The sequence below is a fragment of the Silurus aristotelis genome (assembly GCF_946808225.1).
Source record: "Silurus aristotelis genome assembly, chromosome: 1".
Classification (NCBI taxonomy): Eukaryota; Metazoa; Chordata; class Actinopteri; order Siluriformes; family Siluridae; genus Silurus; species Silurus aristotelis.
In genome coordinates, this window is record NC_139574.1 from 15,224,419 (window position 1) to 15,239,504 (window position 15,086).

At 35.9% G+C, this 15,086-nt stretch overlaps 2 protein-coding genes across 7 annotated transcripts; both read left to right on the forward strand.

The window, feature by feature from the left end:
- The first annotated feature begins 23 nt into the window (after positions 1 to 23).
- Positions 24 to 5,240, forward strand: snrnp48 (small nuclear ribonucleoprotein 48 (U11/U12)). Of its 6 annotated transcripts, none has more exons than XM_083548208.1 (9): positions 24 to 334; positions 649 to 765; positions 862 to 922; positions 1,023 to 1,103; positions 2,456 to 2,635; positions 2,790 to 2,911; positions 3,020 to 3,120; positions 4,597 to 4,746; positions 4,988 to 5,240. In XM_083548208.1, exons 1-9 carry the CDS (start codon positions 185 to 187, stop codon positions 5,046 to 5,048), a joined length of 1,023 nt encoding a protein of 340 aa, XP_083404334.1. In that variant the 5' UTR covers positions 24 to 184; the 3' UTR covers positions 5,049 to 5,240. The 6 variants fall into 6 exon arrangements, with proteins under 6 accessions (XP_083404334.1, XP_083404336.1, XP_083404332.1 ...); XM_083548210.1 differs by having other exon boundaries at positions 2,459 to 2,635; XM_083548206.1 differs by having other exon boundaries at positions 51 to 334; positions 634 to 765.
- Positions 5,241 to 6,291: 1,051 nt separating this feature from the next.
- On the forward strand, positions 6,292 to 15,073 carry LOC310733548 (uncharacterized protein). Its single transcript, XM_083554884.1, has 25 exons — positions 6,292 to 6,854; positions 8,165 to 8,249; positions 8,806 to 8,874; positions 9,208 to 9,398; positions 9,479 to 9,532; positions 9,666 to 9,719; positions 9,828 to 9,881; positions 9,963 to 10,016; positions 10,137 to 10,190; positions 10,585 to 10,638; positions 10,776 to 10,829; positions 10,929 to 10,982; positions 11,072 to 11,116; positions 11,349 to 11,402; positions 11,491 to 11,544; positions 11,712 to 11,765; positions 12,375 to 12,446; positions 12,594 to 12,629; positions 12,906 to 12,950; positions 13,073 to 13,105; positions 13,378 to 13,524; positions 13,774 to 13,950; positions 14,109 to 14,199; positions 14,299 to 14,376; positions 14,545 to 15,073. Exons 1-25 carry the CDS (start codon positions 6,834 to 6,836, stop codon positions 14,748 to 14,750), a joined length of 1,890 nt encoding a protein of 629 aa, XP_083411010.1. The 5' UTR covers positions 6,292 to 6,833; the 3' UTR covers positions 14,751 to 15,073.
- Positions 15,074 to 15,086: the final 13 nt, after the last annotated feature.

Here is a 15,086-nt window from a genome sequence, read left to right on the forward strand (position 1 = left end):
TCCTAGATCTGTTGAACTAACCGGAATAAGGAAGCGCTCTGTTTCCGGGTCATGCCGCATTCGTTAAACGCGAAGTGGATAAAAGTACGGCTAGTTGGTGATGAGATGCGTGTTTGCGATGCAGGATGGAATTGTAAAGCATACCTTAAACTAATATTATAGGAGAGATTTCTGTTTTCTTTATATGAAAATGAGTGTAGTTGATTCATCCGAGGTGCTGCAAGACCGGTTAGAGGCTCTGCATCAACTGACCGAGTTTACCCAAAATTGTCGCACACAACTGACCGAGTTACTCGAGGTGCTGGGATGGAGCTGGGACAATTATTCATCTCAGGTAACAGTAATGACAACAATAATGTGTTTGATTTAACTGTAGAATATACAATGGACCGTAATTTACCCTATATGTATTATGTATGCATGCATGTGTGTGTGTGTGTGTGTGCGCGCGCGCGCTCGCAAGTGGCTTGCTAGCAGATGGTGATTCACACAAATGAGTCGTTCAGCTGTCTTATGTTAGTTCATGGTGGTTCATTTTCATCATGGTGCATGAAAATGTGTAAGAGTTAGCATTCTGAAACGCCTCTAATGATTTCGGATTTTCGTTTTAAAATCCGCTAACAATCTGAAAAGTCTTGTGTTGTGCAGCAGGATAAAATGGACGTGTGCCCCTATGACCCCAATCACACAGTTCCGCATAAGAGCATTGAGAGCCACAAAACATCTTGTCTGCTCAACCAATTTGGATACTCCAAAGAAGAACAGGTTTGAAGAGATTCATGAGAATTAAGTCTATCTAAATCCTTGGTAGTGTGGTGTATGCACTACTAAAATGTTTTGGTTAATCTTGGGTGTTTTTAGGCTGAGATGTATGATCCATCATTTTGCTATGAGAAGGCCAACATTCCCACCATTAAACTGGGTGAGCCCACTTGAATATTTGTACTAAAGTATTTATTGCATATGTATACCTGTCATTTTCTGTTGGAGATTTAACGCTTTGTATTGTATTTTTAATACAGATAAACATGCACAACATCAGGTAATTGTGCAGGCCCGGGCAAACCCTCTTCCTGTTCAGTCAACTGGAATCTACTGCCAAAGTAAGTCTTCAAAAAAATAATAATAATAATTTTTCCCCTTAATCTCTAGGTACACAGTTTGTGTTCAACAACTGTGCATCCTCTGTCAGTTCTAGTATTTACTCTTTATATTCATCTGTGGATTCATAATTCATAGTATGTTTATATACTAATCTATTAACATTGTCTTATGAACAAGCACTTGGCCACTGCAAAACATTTTGCATTGTCATTATTTATTTATTTTCTGTATTTTATTTTTTCTTTCCTAGTAACAGGGGTGAGTATTAGAGGCTGTCTGCTCAAGGCATTTTTCTGCTCATGCTTGATGTATCCTTTTGAAATATCCTTTATATGGTCTTTTTTTTGCGTAATAAATGATCTAGCTGTGTAAGGAAAGAAACTAGGAATACATGCAAATTAATGCCTATGAATAGTTTATCCCGCCTCCCGATCTTAACTGATTTTTGGCCATTTTAAGAATTATCTCCAGAATCACATTAACCAAATTGGAGTGGGGAATAGTAAAATAAAGTAATTGTACAAGACAATGCAGTTTTCTTGCTTTGCCTGTAATATAAATAATTCTCACTGTTTTAATAAGTGCATTTTTCTCTCAAACACTTGACCGCAGAGAAAGCACATTTTAAAACGATCTCTTATCTCAGACTAATGAGAAAGTTTGGTTGTCCACTTATCAGGTTAATAGATGTAAAAAGAATTACAGAAATGTTGTTTTTTTTTTAAATATAGCATTATGATGATAATCTGTCAGGAAAGAGGATGATTCTGGGAGGAAAACAATAGTATCAGAATGAATCCATTTTACTTCAGTCTAATGAATTATGAAACTGTTTTAGCAGTTCACAGTTTTAGTTAAATCCGAGGTTAGTAATGAACATAAAATTTCCCTGGTGGAAGTCAATTTAATGAAGGTGTAAGGCTGCATGGTGAGGAAGAATACATGCACACTGCACACCATCCTACACTTTCTGCAGCTTGACAAGCACAGCACTAAATTTTGCAACTTATTTTTGTAGATTAAACCAATTTGAGATAAAAAAAAAAAAAAAAAATCCTATATACATGTATGTATGTGTTAACGACCTGAGTTCAGCCACCAGGTGTCAGTATATAAAAACTTGTCATTAAGCCAATGGCACAGTAGTAAGAGAATCCACCTCGATGTTATGTTTTCAACATGATTATGAATGTCTTGCTACATAAGTACTTTATAAGTACATGTTGGGAGTGTCTGCTTGCGTTTAGAAAATGTTATTACTTCTTAATTGGTAGTTTGGTTTTAGAAAATGTAATTTCATGAACCCTACCCTGAATCCAGTGTGTAACACATACCCTGGTTTTGTGTTTAGAAGATTACTTCACCGAGCCTGCAGATGTGCCACAGAACCACAAGCGAGCTATATGCGACCTCACAATGGCTGACCGATTGGCTTTGTATGATCACGTGATACTGGAGGCCAAACAGCAAAGAGTGAATGCATCCAACAATGAGGATCTTTATGTGGATCTTGTGTCCAAACTTAACAAAGGTGAGTATACAGTTCCTTGCCGTTGAGATCCATGCAGATTGATGGTAGTGTTTTACTAAATACTGCTTTGAAAGGATATTACCTTGAATCTGTCTTAATAGTTTGCTGGAGCCTCAGGTTGTAAATAAAAAAATATATATTTTTTTAACCAAAGATGAGGAGAAAAGTGGTCCAAAGTCTCACCTCGAGGTCTTGGCTGAGATGAGAGACTACAGGAGAAGGCGCCAATCATACAGAGCAAAAAATGTTCACATTACTAAGAAATCTTACACAGAGGTCAGTGTTGACAATTTTTTTTTGTCCTCTTGAGGGCATAAATGACAGAGAAACACCAATATTTTTGTTTGGGATGTTTTGTAATGTGTGTGGTACTGTATCGTCAAGATCATTCGTGAAGTGATTGATGTCCACTCGGGGGAGCTGGCTAAGCTGTGGCAGGAGGAGAAAGAAGAGGAGGAGACCAAAATTTCACAACACTCCCACAGGTATAAACCATTTTTGACTAAAGGGGTATCATTACACTTTTAATTTTATTGATTTCTTTTATTATGCATATGAATGCTGGAGGTCAGAGAGATACACCTTTTTAATGCAAAGAAGCTTCACATTTTATCTGCATTCTGAATCTTCACTTTGTGTGAACTCTGACTTGTAAAATCATATCATTTGAAGACGCATAGAAGATTGACACATCACATGACGACTTCAGAAAATTCAAAATGGTCATAGCACTGATTTACAGGGGTTTCCCAACGAAGCTTTACAATAATATAAAGTGAACATCAAGTGAGCTCATTGTTTTGTATTGTTGCAGCATATAGGAAATAATGGTGTATAACGTTGAAATGTGATGCATCTGATTGTTGCCCATATTCACAGCAGGTCTCTAAAGAAGTCTTGCTTGTCAAAAGTCAAGGGTGACTGTTCTAAAATGTGCCTAAACAATACTCTCATTTTCTATCTTATTTCTTGGTAACATTAAAAAAAAATTTCCCCCTCCTCCTTTTCTCTCTTAATAATTTCTAAACCATTGAAAAGGGGAATCTGGTGAGGGAATAACAGTATAGCTATTAAAACGTAAGGGGAACTACCTATCTATTTATTTTGGGAATGTTTTGCAATATTATATGAAACTCATACTTTTTTTTTTTTTTTTTTTTTGAAAGTACTTGAAGTACAGTGGATAGGGAAAATTGCAGTTCTAGATGAATAAGCACATGAAAGTAGTGTTATTGACTGATTGCTTTCCTCTCCATGTCAGATGGTGTTGTAATCCTTATGGCATGCTTGGTTGAAGATAGTTAGTTTATTAGGTGTTTTTAACATTTTAATTATCCTCAGGTCCATGTGTCTTGGACCTATGAAAAGGAAAAAATCTTTAAGGCCCATCCGAGCTTTTTTAGCACCTTATTGCAGAGTTATTTCTCAATTTCCTATTATAAAAAAATGAAAAAATAAATTTCTGAGTCTTTTAATAAACTTTACAATGTGACCGTAAGGATTTGTGCTGTTCAGCAACAAGAAAATGGGTGAGTTAAGGTGAGGAGACTGGAGATGCAGTGAGTTACAGTTCTAGTTCCTCCCAAAGGTGTTCGGTGGGGTTGAGGTCCACATTCAAAAATAATTTTCCCAGTTTAACCAGTTTCAGGTTTTTATTGTCCTTTCTTTGCACACAAGTATCATCATACTGAAACATGTTTATTCCTTTTAGTTTCATTGAATAGAAAATAGTAATTGTTACATAATAGACATTCTGTACAGTTGTGTGCTTTTATCATTGTGCCACCAGTTTGAGGGAGAACCGCATTGCCAGGGGTCACAAACCAAGCGTTGGCCATATAGCATATTTGCCAGTCCTGTATAGGCACATACAATATGTGTCTCATTTACATGTGCTGTGTTTCTGGTTTAGATTGATTTGTTTTGTTTTTTTTTGTATTCACTGTGCTTGTGGGATCCAGGAGGCCACCAGATGAAGTCCGCTCTGCCTCTGTTGAGTCACGCGAATCTCACATGAGTTCTAGGGAAGAGACCAACTCTCACCACAAACATCCCCAAAAACACAGCTGTGAGCACAGTCAAGAGCGGGGCAACAAAAGGAGAAGAACGAGGTAAAGCACTGAAACGGTCACTATTTTTTGAGGAATATATGTATTACTATTGTCTTACTCTCGAGTATCATTTTTGCCTATTTTAATATTTTTTTTCTTGCTTAATTGTACAGTATGCTTATGTATCGGTTCTTATTCTTAGCAGATTTGAATCTTAATTTAACCAATTTTGGATTTTTTTTTTTTTTCTCCCCACTTCATCCCCACCACTTAAATTGCTTTCCTCTTTTTGTTTGTGCAGGGATTCCCACTCTCCTGAACACAGACATCACAAGAAAAAGAAGAAAAAGCACAAGTCATGACTAGTTCTGTTGGGTTGGGACTTAGCAGGTCAGAACTGACCATTGTAATGGTTTCAAGCAAGTGAAAACATTAGGCAGATGTAGCCCTATAGTGTACTGTTAGATTTTTAGATTACAAGATTTTGTTCTATCACTTTGTTCGATGTGGAATTTCAGCATGTACAATTGAATAAAAGGATATGTGAATCTTAAGTAGCTGTTGTAAAGTTCTTTTCATAAAGCCTTAAAATGGTGGGTTTTTTTTTTTTTTTTTTTATTCAGCATTTGTGAAATTCAAGTGTCTCTGTTTGAAGACCTGTATTTAGTTTGCCATGTCTACAAACGGAACCAAAGTCACAGTTTAGTTACATTTACAACCATAAGATATACCTTTTATTCGTCCCACCGTGGGGAAATTTCTCTGTTACAGCAGCAAAGAAAAAATAAATGCAAATATGAGACCTACTATAGTATACAGTATATACACAATGTATAAATACAAATAAGAAAATTAGACCTAGTAATTAGTTATGCTAACGGACATATTGCACATAGGTAATATTGCATGGTTTGTAAAATTTGATATTGCATGTGTTTTTAAGATACTTTATTATTATTGCATAGTTAGACAGTAATAGCAGTGTGTTATGGTAACTGGTTCACTGGGAGCAGTTTTGATTGTAAATTTAATAGCAGCAGGGAGAAAAGACCTTCTGTATCGCTCCTTTAGACACTTAGGATGTAACAGTCTGTCACTAAAGGAGCTGTTTCATACAGGGGGTGAGGGTTGTTCTCCAGCAATGATGATTAGTTCTGCTACCATCCTCCTTTCTCCCACCTCCTGTACAGTGTTCAGAGGAATCCCCAGGACTGAGCTGGCCTTCCTGATCAAAATTCATACATTCATCATACATTCAAAATTAATTGACACATTCATCCTTTTCTTATGTCCTATCAGTGTACTTAAAATTATGATCAAGTATTGTTCATCCAACTTTACTTGAACTCCTAAGGAAATGGTTTCATTGTTAACATTTAACTTGTGAAAGCAGCATTATACAACAGTTCATTTCATTCTGCTAATTTGATTGGAAAAGAGGATTGGTTTTTTTTTCGTTAGATTTTTTATTTTTTTTATTTAGTGTGAGCACCAAATCCCCACAGCCATGTAAAAAAAAAAAAAAAGTAGATTGAGGACTTCCCAGAAGAGTTATAACAGGGAAGGGGGGGGGGAGTGTTATCTGTAATGTGATACTAAAAAATAAAGAATTAGCAGTGATATTATGTTGATAACTGACTGAACAAATCTTGAAGTATAAACACTGAAATATTGCCAGTTAACAAACCATATGTTGATTATGTTAAATACCTAAATTTTAAGCGATATAACAAACATTTGTTTTGAATAATTATATTATTTAAAAAAAAGAATTGTTTTAAATTACTTGTGTTGTGATTTTGATGTGTGTTATGTTTGAAAGACTTAAATATGTTTGTTCTTATTTTCTGCACCTTTTGGCCAACAGTTATCCAGCATCTTGCTTTGTGTGTTTGGGGAAGGTTCAGGTATTTGTCACCCAGCTGAGGAAAGGATGGATGGTGGAGGAGCCTGATCTGGGCTCAGTAGCACTCAATGGCTCTCTCAGCACTGCAGGTCCAGCGCTTTTCATAAGTTTGGAGAATGCTGTGAAGAAGTCAGACATACACTCTTTGTTCTTGCACAGCTCAAGCCTGTGTGCAGTAAGAGGCTGGTTTTAGTGGGAATTACACTCCAGATTGTATCTAGAGCAAGAAGGCCCATTGGCCATGGGAGGCTCCAAGGGGAAGGTGAGCAGTAAGATCTTCATATGACTAATAATTATATAAATGCTTTTATTGATAGTTTAAATTTGTAACTCTTCAGTTTTTAGTTATTAATTTCAACTGGGTGTGTCTAGTTCTGTAGAGTTTATGATCAACATTTAATGATTGGTTTGCTCTGGTTTTAAAAAATAAATTATTTTTATTTTACTGTTATTTTTATTTTAAAATACTTAAAGTGCAAGTGTTCTTTCAGGTTCCTGTATGACTTGGTGTGATGCTAACAAGCCTTTAATACAATGTGATAAAAAAAAATTGTTAGATCAGAGAGATGGCTTGATCTGGTCAATACCCTATGCTACACCTTTCTGTCCCAGAGAACCTTTTGGGTTGAGAGGCATCCATAAGCTTCAACCATTATTCCTAATTTATTGTTAACTTCTTAATTCTGTCAGATGGGAAGGGCAAAACGTGCATTATATTTCAATAGCAAGAATATATTTTGCCATTGAAATGTCATGCAGTTAATAAAGGTTTGGCTTTGACAAATTATAAAATTTTAATTTTATTTTTTTTTAAACAATTGGTGTTTTTATTATTGTTATTTCTATATATAATTAACACTACATTGAAATAAAAATTCCTTTGGCCAGGACAATGGTCATAGCATAATAGTACATAGTCTACAAACACAAGACATAAGTGAAATGTGAATTGAGTGCTGTAGATACACAGGGCAAAAAAATACTCTGGACAATGCATGCAGCTACAAAGGAACGATAAATGTAACAATTTTTATCTGAAAAGGTGTGGTGGTGAGTGTATTTTATAAAAAAGCTTTACAAATGGTTTTACTACATAGGTTACATTATGCATAATGTTTAGAATGAGTTATGCAGATTTTGATTTGAATAAGAGTATTAATGTGAAATACACAGACATTATTCTGATGTAAACAAATTCTGACTATTACATGCTGGGAAGAAAATTGTTTGTGTATGAGTTAATGAGTAGAAACTGAATCCACAGACAGGTCTGGAATGTAGGAGCAGGCTGAGAACTGCTGTGTTCCATTAATGGGTTAAAATTTTACATTTTACCAATCCAAAAAAAATCATACAAAATATACAGAGTACAAGTAATAAAGCTTTAAGCTTTTTAATTTAAGCTGAACATCCAGGTTGAGAAACTTAAAATAAATAGATCTTTGTACTTGTTAGCTTGTATTACTGATTCCCTGTGTAGCTTTTTTTTGGAATTTCTTGAGTAATAGACCACAGTTTGGAAAGCCAAGTATTAATTGTGTCCTGGTTTATCTGTTTTGTTATTTGTATTAGGTGGAATCTGTGTCTCTAGGCTTTGTGCTCTTGTTGTGTGTGCTCCACTCCAATGCACAGGAAGACTACTCTGGTAACAATTCAGGTCAGGTTAAAAAGACTTTCAAAAACAAGTGTGTGACTGTCTGGAAAAACCTCCTGGAGACAATTTACTGTCTGATTCTGTCAAAAAGGGAAAAAGAATTTAGGCAAAATTCTATATAGAGCATACCTCAAGTTTAAAATGTTATCAATGCATTTACCTAAGCTGCTTTAATAAACATGAAAACAGTCTTATGAAAGTTGTTTAAAACCTTGCTAGTTAATTTATTTTCCTTTCATAGAATAGTTAAATGAACAAATATATTTTTTTAAATTGTAATTATTTTCAAATCTTCTATTTTTTGTAAGTTTCTGTAATTCCTGTGCGCCGCATTCAATATGCAATCTTACATGCAATTTTTAGCTTTCGGTTTAGCAAGGTTTTGTTTTTGTTTTTGTTTTTGCACTTTAGTTGAGGTCAGGAAAATCCTGTAGTTATTTCAGAACTGTAAATGTGGTAGGGTTTTTCCAGGCTGCCACAGTAGTGTTTTTAGTCTACAACAGCTTAATTCTTCAACATCTTCATTTAACATATTTATTTATTTTTTATTATTAATTAGGTGAAGACCATACATATGAGGGTTCGCTAATAAATGGATATGAAAGAGAGTCTCGAGATCCACAAACTGGTATGATCACTTAATCTAAAATTTGAATGTGCAAGTACCATTAGCAAAATTGGGATATTTAACCATTTATCAAGTGCTTCTAAATAGTATTGTAAATATGGATTTAAATAGCATTTTGAAACTCCCTTTATTCCCACTCATGTATTACTCATTACTGCTCATATTATTCTTTGGCAACACACACACACACACAAGTTTCTTTTTTAATTCTAGCAGTTTCTCACAGGTACTTTTCAATGCAAATTTAAGTGGATTATTATCCCAAGCTTACACAGAGCTATGAGGATGAACAGACTGTGTCTGCATATGACCTCTACTATCCTGCTTCACCAGAGGTCACCATGATCACAGAGGAGACCTACCCGTATGCCAGTACCACCGAATCATATGACTATGCCAAAGAGATGACCACTTTAACCACGCAGGTCCCATATGGAGGGAGTGCAGAAATGGGGGAGGAGGGACCCACTGAGTGTGATTGTGAACCAGGCGAGCCTGGATTTGCTGGCTTTCCTGGTCCCAAGGTACCTCTTCAGTCATTTAGCAAAATTTGTCATCTATGCTGTTCTTTTGATTTATTTTTCTAATTTCTAATTGTAATCAGGGATCTGTAGGGCCACAAGGAAAACAGGGATTCCCAGGGGCTCAAGGCAGGGAGGTAAGATGTTTAGAGTGTGTTTAGAGAGTTCAACAGTGTGTTCTGGATATCACTGTTTCTAAAAAAAATGATTATATATATATATATATATATATATATATATATATATATATATTATTATTATTATTGTCAGGGTTACAAAGGAACCAAAGGAGTTCGAGGACAAGGAGGTGATCCAGGCCCTGATGTAAGCTCAAATTATTACCTAACATCAAAATCATATCTAAATCATTTAAACCCCTCACTCTTCTGCTTAAATGAACTCCTGCACTTTCTGCCTTTTCTTATTTCATAGGGTGATCCTGGGCTTGATGGAGAGGATGGTGAATCTGGTTTCTCTGGTGCACTGGTGAGTGGAAGATGAGTTTCACCTATACTGCATGACTACCCTTGAATGACCTTTAGGCATGTTTTAATTCATATTCTTTAGGGTTTGCCTGGACTTCCAGGAGACCCAGGTGTGAGGGGAAACCCTGGATTAAAGGTAAGGGCTTTTTAATGTTGATTAAAAGTAAGAATTGTATAGGCTTAATAGTAAATAGTTAGTGTATAAAGCAAATAAATATTGAGTTTATATGTACCTGTGATGTTGCTCTGTTTTCAGGGAGATGTTGGGATGGAAGGTCCTCGTGGAGGAGTAGGGCCTCCAGGAGAGAGTGTAAGTAAACTTTTGTTGGCTAAAGAATGCTTTGAAAGTCTCATCGAGAATGTGTGTAAACAAACTTTGTTTATTCTACTAGCACTATTGCTCATTCCTTATAAGCCTGGGCCCTACATTTGTTTTAGTTTTTTGGTTCAATACTTGTAACTTTTTGTTTCTACTCACACTCAAAAGAACCCATCACAGCACCACTATCACAGTCTCTATTTTTATTTGTGAAACAATCATAATGTTTAAATTCTTATATTAGAAAATAGACAGTGATGCATCCTACAGAAACTACTTGACAGAAATATGGATCTCAGATTTGTCATGTAGTTATTTGTATCATACATATAAAAGCTCAGACTTAGTTCTTTTTGTTATTTGTTTGTTTGTTTGTTTGTTTTAGGGCCTAGTAGGCCCAATTGGACAACCAGGAATTGTGGAAAGTAAAGGTATTAAGGTAAACCAGTGTCACATTAAATACATACTGATGTTTTTATGTATAAAACCCCACCTTTGTATTGCCACATAGTGAATGTCAAAAACTGAATTAGAAATACTCATCAGCATTATGAGATTTCTCTTAATGTTTATTAGGGATCAGCTGGAAAACCTGGGAAGCAGGGGCCTCAGGGACGATCGGGACCGAAGGTAAGCACACAGAGGAAAAAAACTTGATTTTATGTATCTAATGAAATAGGTATAAATTCTATTTTCAGACTATTAACATACGTCTTTTTTTGCTCACAGGGTCAGACTGGAGCACCTGGATTTCCTGGGGATGTTGGGGAACAGGGTTACACTGTAAGATTCATGTCTTTTCATGTAATCTCTGCACAATTATACTAAATACAGTTTATTGCTAATTGCATACCTTATGTATGTATTTGCAGGGTTATCCTGGAATAACTGGAGACAGGGGAGTGCCAGGGCCGAAGGTAAGTCTCAGTTATTATAATGTAGAGTTAGGATGGTTTAATTAGGTAATTTAATTATTGTCTGAGACTATGTTCACTATAGTCTAATATGCATGTGTATATTTTTGTTATTCACATCCAATCTCTGAAATGGAAGTCAATAATCTAAATTCTTTTTAATTACTAGCCATGTAAACACAGTCACATTTTTGGGTTGCAGTACTTTTTTATTTTACTTTTCTTCTCTGATCAGGGTGAAGAAGGAATCAGTGGCTTGCCAGGAAGTGATGGAGAGTCTGGAGAGGATGTAAGATACAGCTTCTTGTACCTGGGGATTTTATATTTATTTTTTTTAATATACAAAGCATAGCTGCTATGATTTATTTTCTTCACAGGGTCAGCAAGGAGTTCTGGGAATTGAAGGGCCACCGGGGTCATTCGGTGCAAAGGTAAAAATTTTAATGTAAAAAGTTTGTAATTAAATTCTGACTTAATGTGAACTTCTGATTACTGTGAATTGTTTTAGACAGTTATCTGAACCAGAGCATAGCATACATTTAGTTAAATATGAGACATTTCACAGAACAGATTAATTTCTCTGTTTTTCTTCCCTCAGGGTTTTAAAGGGGAACGTGGACAGAGGGGCCGTCCCGGGAGAATGGGGGCTAGGGTAGGTGATCCATCCTGTATTCAAAACAGAATTTGACGAGAGAAGTTATCACATTTAACAGTACAATTTCTTACATTTTTCTTTTTCCTTTTATATTTTGATGTGTTGTCAGTAGTTGCCTATATTTTGGCAATCATTTTGGTCTATTAGGAAATAGGAAAAAGGAAGTTTATTTTAGTCATACATTTCGTGCCACATGCTTATTCGTGTGACATTTACGTGGGTGTTATGCCTCATTTTAGGCACCAGACACGGTACTCTTGGTACTTTCCCTAATTATAGTGAAAGGGAATTTACAGTGGAAGTGAAACCATTACTGAAAGTGAAACTACTAGTATTCTCTGTTTTTATACGCCTTCATTTCATTGCTTTTTTTGGCTTGACATTTGCCCTTAGTTTGCATAATATATAGAAAATAGTAAATAGTTATTTTTTTTTTTTTATCTGCTTTTAAATAATTCAGAATATTGTATGTAAATATATTACAAACAGAAAAATGTTAGGATTAAGTGTGGTGTTGTAAAACCTGATGTATTATATACTATATGACTTTGCACTGAAAAACAGTAATCCTCATATATGTATGTTTATAAAAATCTTATGCCTCAGGGCCCACAAGGGGAAAGTGGCGATTCAGGGATTCCTGGAAAGCCAGGTCCAAAAGGCCTGAAAGGCCCAACTGTAAGGATCTTGCCCAACATGTCATAATGAAAATAATTAACTTAAAATAAATGTCTCTGTTTAAACATTTCATCCAAAAGGGTAATATAATTTACCATTTTTATGGTTTATTATATTAAGCTAACAGTCAGAGTCTCTACTTTCTAGGGTGCCAAAGGGGAAACTGGAGCAGAGGGCATTAAGGTAACAAACTCTCTGAGAATCGTTAGATTTTATTCAACCCACATGAATTTTAGAATACATATACAGTATGTACAGTCATGATTTGAAAGTGTACTGGCCACTCAATAAATAGTCACTATTTATTAAAAGTAATTGTGTGACCAGGATGAAATATTTTAACATTTTAAGTTTAAAATTAAGTTTTTATACCAAACAGCATTTTTCAAATGACATTAATTATCAAATGATGTTATGAATTAACATTATCAATTATAATGTATTGTTTTACTTCTATAGGGTGATGAGGGGAGAAAAGGCCAGAAGGGTGTTAAAGGAGAAAAGGTGAACAGGTTTACGTTTAAATTAATCCGTGTAAATTTGCGTCATTTCTCTTCTCTTTTTCCGTTACACTCATAGTTTTTTTTTTTTAACCAGTACTTCCTTTTTTCAACATTTGAACACAGGGAAGTTCAGGCTCCCGTGGTGACAAGGGGCAGGTTTGTTGTTTATGCACTTATTTTTGGTTTATTAAAATTTTAAGGCATTTGTAACAGAATAGTACACCTGCTAAGCTTCAGCCCATTTTAAAATGAGCGAAAATTAAAAAAAATAAAGAGCAATGTGAGCAGTAATTTTATTTTAATGACCTGGCTCTGAATATACTTAAAAGCTTTCTGAGTATACTTTATATAAAAACTTTTAACAAAACCTACATACATATTAACAGGAAAATTATATAATATGTGTCACACATTACGCATTTGTGCAGCAAGGAGAGAAAGGCTATATTGGACCTGTTGGCCCTGTAGGTCGTATGGGACCACCAGGTATCCCCGGCCCCAGAGGTGACAATGGTCCCATTGGGGACATTGGAGTGAAAGGAAGCAGTGGGCCAAAAGGAAATCCAGGTGAACCAGTACGTATGAAACATTTAAGTAATCTGTTTACAAAGCTTTGTATTTATTCAATTTAATATGAAATTGCAAACATCTACCTATCTATCTTACATGCTGGATAATTTTATTAATGTGGCTCTTTTTTATTAGTTATTTGCACAAAGCAGCTCTACAGAGATCACAGAAGAAAATAAAAAAGAATTGTAAATCTCAGTGTTATTAGCAAGCTCGAAATACCTGAGAGTTCTGTTACACTGTGCACATTGCAGGGTCCTAGTCTAACAGATGAGCAAGTTTTGCAGCTGTGTCGAGGAGTAGTGACTGCCCAAATCTCCCAGTATGCCTCTTCTATTCGAGCTAAGTGTACACAAGGATGTCCTATCAACAACCGCACCCTAATTGGACCGCCAGGAACACAAGGGCTTCCTGGGAGTCGAGGCAAATCTGTGAGTATAAGCAGAGCTAAGATGGTAGTTATGAAGGCCAGTTTGTTTTTAAAAAGCATATAAGCTTTGCTCAAGGGCTATAAAGTTGTGGCTTACTGACATGTTGCATTTCAGATTGTATATGTGTATTTTGCTTTTTTTGGGTATGATTTGTTCAGGGAAAACCGGGCAAAGTTGGAGCTAAAGGAGCCAGGGGGCCACGAGGTATAATTGGTGTAGAAGGACAGAAGGGAGCACAGGGTGACAGAGGTACAATATGCATTTTTTTAATTAAAGAATGATAAATATGAAAATAAAATGAACTCTATAACTCAAAAATATTTTTTTATCTCAATGTTTATCCTAAAGGAAATAAAGGTCAAAAAGGACTGCAGGGTGACCCTGGCCAAGGTCTTCCAGGGCAAGATGGCCACCAAGGCCCCAGAGGTAAAAATGTACCCTACTGCACTTTAAGCATCAATTCATTGTCCATATAGACAATTCCTTATATACCATACATATACAGAACATCACAACAGACAAGACACCATAGTGAAAGTCTGACAAAAACACTTTAGGCTGATCTTAAGAAACTTAACTCTTTCTCCCAAAAAGGGCTCCCAGGTCATCCAGGAGTGCCTAGGAATGGACTTGAGGGACCTCAAGGACCTCGTGGTTTCCCGGGTCCAGTGGGTCAGCTAGGTATGGCTGGTAGTCCAGGTGTGCCAGGATTGTGTGAGGCACGGGACTGTAGCATTTATGCCCCTGTTGTGCGTAAAGAGCAAGGACTTGTAAAAGGCCCTCAAAGTTCTGGGATGTAAGCACAAGCAAGGATGATTATTATTCCGCCTGCTCAGCAAGAGAAACATAAACAAGCAGCGGTCAAGTGCACATTTTGGAAGACATGACAGCAGAAGGAAAAGCTGAGCCAAATCTCTTGAACTTTACCATTTCCGTTTTAACAACCTAACTTTAAAGAAAAGACAGACTCACAACTGAATAAATGCATTAAAGTGTATAAACTCAAAGGTAAAAATAGCATGTGCTTTGTGAAGTGTGGGATTAGTCTGATGATGCATTCATGAACAGAGTTGCTGTGGTTCCACTACAAATAAAGAAGACATGTAAATAATATTGTAATTCATCTTACGCACATG